The sequence below is a fragment of the Cetorhinus maximus genome, chromosome 2, assembly GCF_964194155.1.
Source record: "Cetorhinus maximus chromosome 2, sCetMax3.hap1.1, whole genome shotgun sequence".
NCBI classification, from domain to species: domain Eukaryota; kingdom Metazoa; phylum Chordata; class Chondrichthyes; order Lamniformes; family Cetorhinidae; genus Cetorhinus; species Cetorhinus maximus.
In genome coordinates, this window is record NC_135880.1 from 175,582,645 (window position 1) to 175,595,303 (window position 12,659).

General features: G+C 45.4%; 1 protein-coding gene across 1 annotated transcript in view; it reads right to left on the minus strand.

Moving 5' to 3' along the window:
- Positions 1–12,659, minus strand: part of hsdl2 (hydroxysteroid dehydrogenase like 2) — a 110,603-nt gene that overhangs the window by 3,947 nt on the left and 93,997 nt on the right. The window contains exons 5-9 of the mRNA XM_078571148.1: positions 12,278–12,381; positions 11,579–11,677; positions 8,855–9,049; positions 5,095–5,166; positions 1,965–2,111 (exon numbers count right to left, since the gene is read on the minus strand). Coding sequence (XP_078427274.1) covers positions 1,965–2,111; positions 5,095–5,166; positions 8,855–9,049; positions 11,579–11,677; positions 12,278–12,381 — 617 coding nt within the window. The remainder of the gene's footprint in view (positions 1–1,964; positions 2,112–5,094; positions 5,167–8,854; positions 9,050–11,578; positions 11,678–12,277; positions 12,382–12,659) is intronic.

A 12,659-nucleotide genomic window follows, 5' to 3' on the forward strand; every position in this document is an offset into this window, starting at 1 on the left:
ATTCTAGACCTAGCACTTTAGCAACTTGCCAACTTCAACAGCGCCTTCCAAACCCATGACCACTACCCTCTAGAAGGACAAGGGCAGCAGAGATATGGGAACATCACGACCTGCAAGTTCCTCTCCAAGCCACACACCATCCTGACTTGGAAATATATCGGCCGTTCTTCACTGTCGCTGGGTCAAAATCCAGGAACTCCCTCCCTAACAGCAGTGGGTGTACCTACACCACATGGACTGCAGCGGGTCAAGAAGGCAGCTCATTCAATCACCTTCTCCAGGGAAATTAGGGATGGGCAATAAATGCTGGCCCAGCCAGCGACACCCACGTCCCACAAAAGAATAAAAACTAAGCAGGATTGATTCAGGTGAAAATTAGAATGGCGTTTAGAGAAGATGAGCCTGATGTCAAAGCACGAGTGGGTTAAGAACATTCTGTATGATTTTTGGAGCCGAAAAGTAATTGGGACCGAGAACTAAATTTACTTCCAACAGTCAGTGTAAATATTGGGCCGTAATCTCAGAGCTCCCCAGCGTCGGATTTGGGGGAAGGTTCCCAGGTCGGGGTTTGCACGGCAATTGCCCAGAAGTGCACACTTCCTCTGAACAATTGCACTGCACTGGGAACCATCTGAAAATGCAATTTAAATCGCAAGCTGCAGATGGTTCCGCCAGGGTTATACCAATAGTTATCCAGAAGGAGTTAGAAGAATTAAACCTCTTCTAACTTCTGGGTAACTACTGTAAAGGCCCAGGCTAACCACCCCCCACCGAAATTCCCCACCCGCCAACCCCCCATGGGAATCCCCCCACACCGGACTCCTCACCCCAACAAGATATCTCCCACCCCATGGACCTGACTCTTACCTCCCTGACCCCCGGCATCCCACATGTCTGACTCACACCCCCCCCGAAATTCCATACTCCCCGCCCCTGAATGTCCGACCTCCCTGCAGTCCCCCACCCTCCCAAATGTCCGATCCCCTCACCCGCTCCACCCGATATCCGACCCCCCAACACCCTCCCCGATATCCAACAGCCCCCACCCTGATATCCGACCACCCTACTCCCCACCCCGATATCCGACCCCCCCACAGCCCCCTCCCCAATTGTCCGACCCCCAACTCCACCCCCTCCCCAATTGTCCGACCCCCTCCACCCCTCTCCCCGATTGTCCGACGACCCCCCCCTCCACCCCCCTCCCCGATTGTCCGACCGCCCCCCCCACCCCCCTCCCCGATTGTCCGATCCCCCCACTCCACGCCCCTCCCCGATTGTCCGACCCCCCACTCCACTCCCCTCCCCGATTGTCCGACCCCCCACCCACCCCCTCCCTGATTCTCCGACCCCTGCCCCAACCATCCCGCCCCCACCCCCGATTGTCCGACCCCCCCTCCACCCCCTCCCCGATTGTCCGACCCCCTCCTCCACCCCCCTCCCCGATTGTCCGACCCCCCCCTCCACCCCCCCCCCCCTCCACCCCCCTCCCCGATTGTCCAACCCCCCTCTCCACTCCCCTCCCCGATTGTCCGACCCACCCACCCACCCCCTCCCTGATTCTCCACCCCCCGCCCCAACCACCACCCCCCCCTCCACTCCCTGGTTGTCCGACCCCATCCCCCCCCAACCCTGTCTTCGAATACCCGGCCCCCCAACCCCACCCCTCCTGAATGTCCAGCCCGCTGCACCTCCTCTAGACATCCGACTCCCCCCACACCACCCCCGATGTCCGACTCCCTCCCCCATCCCCATCTGACCTCCGAACACTCCAACTGCCCCCCCCCAACCCCCGAGTCCTTTTCACTTATATTAGGCACCCACTTTCTCCCTGGCCTGTCAATTTCAATGGGACCTTTAAACTTAAACTAAAATTGGCGTAGGTAAGTAGGCACGGAGGGGCAATCTGACGTTGATTGTCACTCCAAGGAAGCTACGGCCCATTAATCTTACAGAAGTGACTTTACCAGACAATTCAAACTGATAGATGCCTCCCATAGATTTCACCACGTCAGCATTGAGCGCTCCCTCAATAGCCTTGAACGTCTCAGCAACCGGTCCCTCAGTTGGTGCTGAAGCCTGGTCCTTTCCTGCTTGAAACTTAGGAGTCGCACCTAAAAGGAAAAATTAAGAAGTTAATTTTTGGAATTCTGCTCTGTTAACTCAAGTCAATGGAGCCGCACCATTGATATATTCACATTCACAAATCTTTGAAGGTGGCTGGACTAGTTGATAAAGCTGTAGGGGAGAAAATGGGCATGCGGGGCCCTTGGCTCTTTTAATAGAGGCATAAGGTATAAAAGCTACGCCAAACCTTTATAAAACACTTGTTGGGTCCCAACTGGAATATTGTGTCCAATTCTGGGCCCCACACTTTAAGAAACATAGCAAGGCCTTGGCGAGTGCCATGGGGATTTACCAGCGATGAGGGATTGCAGTTATGTAGAGATACTAGAGAACTCCACTTCTTGGAGCAGAGAAGGTTAAGGAGAGATTTAATAGCGCTGTTCAAAGTTATCAAGCGTTTTCAAAAAGCAAATAAGGAAAAAAACATTTTTGGTTTTAGAAGGTTCGGGAACCAGAAGGCACAGCTTGAATGTCCTTGGCGAAAATAGGAGGGAGGTGAGAATTTCTTTTTACACAGCATGTTACGATGATCTCGAATGCACAGCCTGAAAGGATGGTGGAAGCAGATTCAAAGGAGAATTGAAGGGCAATGGGGAAAGAGCAGGAGAGTTGGACCAATCAATCAGATAGCTCTTTCAAAGAGCTAATGCAGGCAAGATGGGCCCAATGGTCTTCTTTTTTGCTGTGTGATTCAATGATATCACTCCACAGTTTGCACCATTATTATAGAATCACAGAATCCTTACAGTGCACAAGGAGGCAATTTGGCCCATCGAGTCTGCACTGGCTCTTTGAAAGAACCTTTCACCTAGTCCCACTCCCCTGCCTTATCCCTGTACATTCTCTCTTTTCAGGTAGCAATCCAATTCCCTTTTCAATACCTTGATCGAGCCTGCTTCCACCTTTCAGGAAGTTCGTTTCAGTCTCCGATTGATTAACTGATTGATTGATTGATTGATTAAGCCTCTATTAAGAAAATAAGATAAGTGCCAGCAACTAGTACATTCAAATCGGTAAAATGAGTAACGCATCTCAAGGCGTGTGGTAGATTAATGATATTACCTAATGTCCGAATGTCTCAAGATCTCAGTTGAGTAACTTTGAATCTCTTGTTCATATATGGTATTTAACTCCAACAAGCAGCAGCTTGACAGAGCTCACTGACATCGGGAGGAGGTAAGAAGGTCCAGTGGCTCTGAGAGAAATGCGGTGAGCTCCTCTATTAGGCTCCAGGCTCAAACCCAGCTTTCACCATCAAGTTAGCTCCTCTGAACATATTAACTCTACTCACAGGACTGGGCCCATTGGAGTGAACCACTCCATCGTCAGAAGAACATGAATTACCCTGACGATTGCCCATCAATCCATACAGAGCAATAATAGCAGGTATAAAGGAACACTTAGCCTTTAGGGCTGACAGTTGCAATGCCCTGCAATTATTTAACCAAATCCTGAGGCTGGACTACTGTTCTAGGTAATAATAATAAGGTTCAAAAAGAAACAAGAAAAACCAATGTGACGGCAATAAAATAACCATCAGAAACATCAGGCCAAATCTTATAAGAAAAGTAAGGTCAAGGCAATGACTCCTGCTATTATCATTGCACAAGTTGGCCAGCAAGTTCAGGAATTAAGAGCTACACCATGAGTTGTGAATCTCTTAGAAATTTCTGGTCAATTTATGCTGCTCTGCCAATTGATTCACACCAACAGTATTTCGTTCTCATCCTCCCAGTTATTTTTAAGAGCTTTGTGTATTTGCACAATAATTTCCCCTTTAAGCTCACCGCAGAAAGTTAAATGACATGATAATTGTTCCTGTAATACCAATGGTTCTCTCTGGAAAACATGGAACAACTTATGTAGTTCAATCTCATTCCTGCATGTAGTAAATTGATGAAAACTTTTCAATTTTTCTCTTACTTCTCCTTTTTCTTTTTTCCCCTCTTTCTTTTTCAAACCTTTCTTTCACTCTCTTTATTTCTCTTTCGGTACCTGCTTTGACTCTCATTCTGCCGATTTCCTTCTCTGGCATTCCTCTATTTTTTCCTCAATCTTTCAATCTCATCAGTTAAGGAGAAAGATTGGTCCTCCCATCTTCATTAAGGTGCTGGACGACCCATTGTCCTTGCACTCATCAACTCACACTTTCAAAAAAATTCTGGCTTAAAGGCTTTGAATTGAAGGGTGCAGCAGAGGGTCCAATGAATGCCTCACGCTCCAAGATGCCCCATTCTAGTGAATTTGGTCCATTCTGATTCACAGTGCAGGTCATTGGGAATGTTAAATATACACAAAGCTCAATGCATGAACTTAAACTGCAAACATCTTCATACATAAGATCAAGAATTTATAGGAACATAAGAAGTAGGAGCAGGAGTAGGCCACTTGGCCCCTCGAGCTTGCTCTGTCATTCAATAAGGTCATGATCATCTACCTCAACGTCATTTTCCCACATGGGGAAACCATATCCTTTGACATCTTTAATAACTAGAAATTTCTCAATCTCTGTCTTGAACATACTCAAATGATTGAGAGCACACAGCCCCACGGGATAGAGAATTCCAAAGATTCACCACCCTCTGAGTGAAGAAATTCCTCCTCATCTCAGTCCTAAATGGCCTACCTCATATTCTGAGGCTGTCCCCCATTGTTCAAGACCCCCCCCCACCGGCCCCAGCCAGGGGAAACATCCTTCCTGCATCTACCCTGTCGAGCCCTGTAAAAAATTTTGTATGCTTCAATGAAATCACCTCTCATTCTGCGAAACTACAGGGAATAAAGGCCCAGTGTTCCAACTCCTGATTTACAGCCGAGTTTTCAAAGTTAGAATTGTTGACTCCTACTCGAATCACGCGAATCCTGTGTATGAGAACAAACAGCAACAATGCAATTCAACTCGGCTGGATATTAGTTCATCCAATCCCCACCTCAGTTGAAGCTGTGTGTTGAAATTTGGAGGACACTTACCATAATCCTGCATTTTCTTTGCAAGTGCCTCTGGTTCCTCGTCTAAAAAGAAATCTGGAAGTAGAGGGTGTCCTGTAACCAAACAGCGTGGGTTACTCATATGCACGACTGCAGGATTAAGCTAGGTTAATAAATTCTCCGTACGGAGGGTTTATGAAATAAAGACATACAATGCTGGTCATTTTCAGCAGGGCAGGCAGGACCTGTGGAGAGAGAAATAGAATTAACGTCTCAGTTCTGATGCAAGGTCATTGACCTGAAACGCTAACTCTGCTTCATCTCTCCGCCTGACCTGCTGAGTATTTCCAGCATTTTATGTTTTCATTTCAGATTCGCAGCATCTGCGGTATTTTGCTTTCATTTTAGGATTTAAGATTTAATGAAATAACCTACTGGAAATTTGAAGCACTTCCCTTTGTTTCTGCCATGCTCCACAGCCATTTGCACAGCTGGAAGTGCAGGGAGTGGAGTATCCACAAAACAATTAAGAGTACTGGAAAAGAGTTTAGAAACCAGGTGCCTGCATTAATTACTCACTATTGACTAAAAAAGACTTACATTTATATTGCGCTTTTCAGGGCCATAGCGAATGAACTACTTTTAGAAGTGTAATCACTTTTGTAATGTAGTAAATGTGGCAACCAATTTGCACACAGCAAGATCCCACAAACAGCAATGCAATAATGGCCAGATAATCTGTTTTAATCATGTTGATTGAGGGATAACTGCTGGCTTGGACACCAGTGATAACTCCTCTGTTCCTCTTCAAAACAGTGTCATTGGATCTTCTACATGCACCCGAACAGGCAGATGGGGCCTTGGTTTAAAGTATTATCTGAAAGACGGCACCTCTGACTGTGCAGCATTCCTGCAGTACTGCACTGGAACGTCAGTCTCGATTTTTGTACTCAAGTCAAGAAGTGGGACGTGAACACGGTACTTAGTGATTCAGAGGCGCAAGTACTACCAACTGAGCCACGGCTGACACTACTGTAAGAGTGAATGGGGGTGTTCTTTATATTATCTTTATGCCCACTTCCCCTGTAAACTTGAACGCACCCAAAACTCTACTGCCTGTGTTCTAACTTGCACCAAATGCTTTTCATCCCCTCACCCTGTGCTCACTGACCTACATTGGCCCTCTATTCAGCAACGCCTCAATTTTAAAGTTTACATTATTGTTTTCAGTTCCCTCGCCTCTCTCCACCTCTGTAACCTCCTTTAGCCCAACAACCCTCCAAGATCAGGGCTCGTCCAATTCTTGCCTCTTACGCATCCCTCAATTTTAATCACTCCATTATTGGTGGTCATGCCTTCAATTGCCCCCAACTGCCTAGGTCCCAAGCTCTGGATTCCTGCCCTAAACCTTTCACTTTTCCTTTAAATCCACAGGGAGAGGCCATTCAGCTCAATGTGCATGGGTTGCGTGTTAGCAACAGCAATCTGGAACTGATCTGTTTACCTTGTGCGCTCCACATAAAACCCTCATTCCCTTTAAATATTGACCCAAATTTTAATTGGATTGATCTCAAGGCAAAGCAATCCACACTACAACAATCGTTTTTGAACAAAAAAATTCAAGCAACTTCCTTCTCAGTGACAATTTCAATTGATGACTCCACGTCATGAATTTTCCAACAAGGAGACAAATCACTGCCTCCTATCGAACCCCCACCCCCTCTATATCCTTCCCACTAGCTGGTGGTCTATATATTACACCGAGCAATGTAATTGCACCCTTCTTATTCATTAGCTCTAATCAAATTGATTTTGTCCTTGAATCCTCTGACACACCCTCTTTCTCCAGTAACCAAAAACGCCACCCCCTCCTCCTTTTAACCCTTTCCTATCTTTTCTGAACACCTTGTAACCAGGAATATTTAACACCCAGGTCTGCCCTCCCTTAAGCCAGGTCTCCCTTATTGCCACAACATCATAATCCCACAAGGCAATCTGTGCCTCCAACTCCCCAATTTTATTAACTGTACTCCATGCATTCACATACATGCAGTGTAACCCTGATTTAGACTTCATTACTTGTTCCCTTACTCCGACTCTGTCTATTAACTTGCTATTCTCTATTTTAGTGCTGTCTGCCTCTCCCAGCATTCTGTGTACCCTGGTATTACTTTCCAATATTCGCTCCTGGTTCCCACACCCCTGCTGAGTTAGTTTAAACCCTCTCCAACAGCACCAGAGTCCCCGCTCTGTTCAGATGCAACCCATCTGGCTTGTACAGGTGCCATCTTCCCCAGAGTCAGTCCCAGTATCCCAGGAATCTAAAGCCCTCTCTCCTACACCATCTTTCCAGCCACGCATTCATCTGTCTTATCTTACTGTTTCTGCACTCACTCACATGTAACACTGGGAGTAATCCGGAGATTACTACTTTAGAGCTCCTGTTTTCTCATTTTTCTACCTAGCTCCCTAAATTCCGATTGCAGGACCACATCCCCCCTTCCTACCTATGTCGTTAGTACCAATGTGGACCACGCCCTCTGGCAGTTCGCCCTCTCCCTCAAGAATGCCCTGCAGCCATTCTGTGACATCCTTGACCCTAGCACCAGGGAGGCAATAAACCACCCTGGAGTTACACTGATGGCCACAGAAACGCCGTCTGCTCCCCTAACTAAAGAATCCCCTATCAGTACTGCCCTTCCGCTCTTCTTCCTCCCCTCCTGTACAGCTGGGCCACCTGTGGTGCCAAAGGGTTTGCTCTTGCTGCACTCCCCCAAAGATCCATTGCTCTCACCGATATCCAGAATGGAAAACTGGTTAGTGAGCAGGACCTCTGGGGACTCCTGCACTACCTGCCTGTTTCTCTTGGACTGCCTGACGGTCACCTATTCCCTATCTGCCTGCTTGTCCCTAACTTGCACTGCGACTACCGCTCTGAACATGCTATCCACATAGTTCTCTGCCTTACGGATGTGCCTCAGTGACTCCAGCCGCTGCTCAAGCTCTGAAACGCAGAGCTCAAGCTTGTGCAGCCGGTGACACTTCCTACACATGAGCAGGTCTGGGTCACAAGAAGGTGTCCTCGACTCCCCACATACCACAGGACGGGAATTCTGCTTGGCTGTGCTGTCCTGCCATGCCTTAATCTTAAACTTTTAAATCACTTTTTTAACTTAAACTTTAGTTACCTTTACCTTGTACTATTAACTGTAAACTGGAGATTAGTAGAAAGTAGAAATTCTTTGCCCTTACTCGCAAATCAGCTCCCTCTCCTGTGCCTATGAATTCTTACTTTCCCTGTGCTTGTTTAGAAATTTATGTTTATGTACTCGCACTGTTTTCAATCTCCCGACTGTCTCTCCACTTGTGCTGACATTGAAATTCACCTGGCTCATTAATGTTCCTTAGGGGAGGAAATCTGCTGTTCTTACTTGGTCTGATCTACAAATGACTCCAGATCCACAACAACGTGGTTGACTCTTAACTGCCCTCTGAAATGGTCTAGCAAGCCACTCGGTTCAAAGGCAGTTAAGGGATGGGCAACAAATACTGACCTTGCCAGATACCCACATCCCATCAAAGAATAAATTGGGAGCCAAGTTCACAGAATTGTTACAGCATAGAGGGCCATTCGACCCATTGTGTCTGTGCCAGCTCTCCGTAGGAGCAATTTGCCATCCCCTGCCTTCTCCCCATAGCCCTGCACATGCTTGTTTTCAGATAATAATCCAATTCCCTTTTGAATCCCTCGACTGAACCTGCCCCTGGAATATGTTAAAAACTGCAAGAACCTTGTGCATACCTGGATCAACTGCATAAAGATCAAAGTCTCTGATTCCCTGCTCTTTAAGGAATTCTTCATCGATGACAAAGTTGCCAGTAAATGACTTTGGCTTGGAGAAAATAGCGTAGGCAGCATCAGCCATTATATCAGGTTTCCTGCACTGACTGCTCACATCTGATCCTCCGAGCATGTCCATTGCAGCTGTATGAATTGCTGAAAGTTAGATATAAAAAGAGTCAACATATAATAATAAAAGAAAGCTTAACAGGTTAATTTTGTTGCTTTCGATTGCAGAGCAAGATTGCCACAGGTATCAGTGGTGTGACAGGAGCATGGTCCCAGGAATTTACTGGGTGTCCAGAAAAGAATGAGTGACAACCAACCAGGAGACCATTTGATTGCAGGGTTCTGGGAACTGATCGCAGGTCTCCCATAATCTTTACCGCAGTCCGAGCTGATCCCTCATGACTTTACTCAAATGTAAACCAGGGATCAGGAGGAGCACAGTTGCGATGTTTAGCTGCTAACCTGACCTCGTCTGTCCTCTTGCCGTCTCTGCCGCGGGGTGGTCCTCATAGGAAGGGAGCAGTAAAGCTCTCCGCAATATTTACCCCTCAAGCTATTACTAAAAGATAAGTTATCTGGCCATAATCATGACGCTGCCTGTGTGGGATCTAGCTGTGTGCATATTGTATGGCGCATTCCCCTATGTTACAGCACAGGCTACCCTTCAAAAAGTACTTGAGTAGCTGTAAAGTACTTTGGGATGCCTGGAGATGTGAAAAGCACTATGTAAATGCAAGCCTTTCTTTTGTAGCTCTGTGCAAAAGTAGATTTAATGCTTCTCAGAGGATTCAGTAATCGATACTTTTCTAGACTGGCACTTGTTTGGTTGTTTTCTTTATTATTGCAGAAAACACCCCAGGTTGATCCAAGGTCATGAAAACAAAAAATATCTAGTTTTCTTTCTCTTTACATATACATTTTCGCCCCAAAGATGGTTGGGTGGTGATCTGTAATATTTTGTGCAAATTCTGACATCTGGTGTGTGACACACGCTTGTAAAATGTTTATACATAAACCAGACAGACAACTGCATTCTCCTGGTATTTAAAAAAAAAATTAGTGTAGGCTGGGCCAGTATTTATTGCCCATCCCTAATTGCCCTCGAGAAGGTGGTGGTGAGCCACCTTCTTGGGCCACTGCAATCCATGTGGTGTCAGCACACACATCGTGCGGTTGGACTTTTCTATAGCATTTTTGATACAACTGAGTGGCTGACAATTCAGAGGGCCGTTTAGAGTCAACCACATTGCGCTTGGTCAGGAGTCACAGGTAGGCCAGACCGGGTAATGACAGCAGATTTCCTCCCCTGAAGGACATTAGTGAATCAGACGAGCTTTTACTACAATCCAGTAGGTTCATGACTATTATTAAGTAGACTAACATTTAATACCAGATTTTATTAGTTAACTGAATTTCAATCCGCACAGCTGCCATGGTGGGATTTTAACTCACATCTTGAGACATTAATTTAGGCCCTGAGATTACTAATCCAGTAACAATATCACTACGTTATTGTCCCTCGAGCTATCCCCGTCAAGCCCTCAGCTTTCTCTTTTCTAGAGAAAAGAGCCTTAGCCTGTGCAGTCTTTCCTCGTGGTTCTAACCTCTCAGTTCTGGTATCATCTCTTTGTAGAGCTTCTTCTTACATTCTCTCCAGCCCCTCAATATCCGTTTTTAAAAAAAAAACATTGGAAATCAGAACTGTTACATGTGGCCCAACCATTGATTCCAATGCTTGGCTCAATTTGTTTCATGGTCAGTTGTCAACCAGTCCCTTGATCAACCATATCAACCCATATCATTGAGGTGTCAGCTGTGGCTCAGTTCATAGCACCCTCGCCTTTGAATCAGAGGGTTGTGGGTTCATGTCCCACTCCCGGAAACCAAGAACTGTGATTGTACTCGAAAGAGTTGCAATCTGTGACTGTTGATAACTCGAAAGAGTATCAACCCATATCATGGCTATTTAAGGAAATCAACTACTGTCTTTTCAACATCCAGGCTGACGTGAGATGATTCTGCAAGGCTGAACTCATAAGGTGCCTGCAGAGTCCAAGGGTGAAGGAGGGGAAAAAATGCCCAAAGTTCTTAATTCTAATAATTATATGTTGAGGAAGAATGAGACTGAAACGAGCCTGTGCCTTAAAGCAGGTTTATTTCCAATACAGCAAAGTAACGTCACATGGTCTCCCAGTTCCTGCTAGACACCCAGAGTGAACTGGTTTATATACTCCTGCAATGATTCCCTAATCCTTCCCCAATTGGGGACAGTTGTGCTTAATTATCAACTCTGTGCACGTATTCTATGGCAGCACAGATTCAACATCAACAAAGTTACTGTTGCAAACTGACAATCCAGTGACCCCCAGTTAAAAAATAGACAGTAGATCAAGTTCGACATTGATGCCCCTTATAACTGAACAGCTGGCCAATATTCCCAGTCAAGGTTGTACAAGAAGAATCTTGAGTGAGGGGTGAGGCGGGGGGGGGAGAGATACTGGGCTGGATAGCCACAGAACCTGACCCCAGCAGGTAGTCAACAGCTTCCGGAGGGCAGAAGAAGCAAACAGCTTAAAAAAAAGACAATATCTAAATATCCCACCATACCCGCATCAGGCACACAAACAGTACAATGTGTTATTACGCGCAAAAAAATCAAAATCAAACTACTCTTACCGGTTTTTGGCCATAAAGCATTAACTGCAATTTCGCCTTTGAATTCCTCAGCCATTCCCAGAACACACATTGACATCCCATATTTCGCCATGGTGTATGCTGAGGGAGTGAGAACACATTGGATCATTAGCATCTTCATCTACTCCTTTATAATTGAGACAACAGGGAAGTGATCTATATATATATATGTATATAAAAAACACTGTTGAGAAAATTCCTCCGTCATTACTTTTGTAACTAAAGAATAAAAGAATCACAAGAGGCCATTCAGCCCATTATGCCTGTGCTGGCTCTTTGATAAATCTATCCAACTAGTCCCACTATCCCCATCTTTCCCCATAGCCCTACACTTTTCCTTTTCAAGTATTTATCCAATTCCCTTTTGAAAGTTACTATTGAACCTACTTCCAGCAGCCTTTCAGGCCATGCATTCCAGATCGTAACAACTCGGTGTGTAAAAGAAAAAAAATTCTCATTTCACCTGTATCTCTTTATATCAATTACCTCCTGTAACCACTGATTGTTGACTCGTCTGCCTCAAGAAACAGTTACTCTGTAGTTATTCTATCAAAACGGCATGATTTTCAATATCTCTATCAAAACTCCCCTTCAATGTAACTGTTTGAAGGACAATAAGCCCACTTCTCTAGTCTCCCCACAAAGAACAGTGTTAATATGTTAAGACTCCCCTGTGCTCACCACAGTGGTTTTTGAACCAGATGGGGTTCATGTTGAGCGGAGGACTCAGGTTCAGAATATGGCCATTTTTGCTCTTTTTCAAGTAAGGAATACACAACTTTGACCTAAGACGAGAGAGAGAGAGAAGTGAAGTGGTATGCAACGCAAAATTGAACAAATCATAAAATTTTAAATTAACATACTGGTCTTTCAATATATGTACAGACACAAAAGCTCAGCTTCTGAAGTATTCATGATGCATATATTCATTTTTACAATAAATTATTTTATAGTTATGAGCCAATCAGCATATCCCGCCTACGCTTGTTGACTGCATTTGTTTATTTCACAATTTCAGGAAACCTCAAAGCTTTACAGCCAATGGAGTGCAGAATAGTGTCTT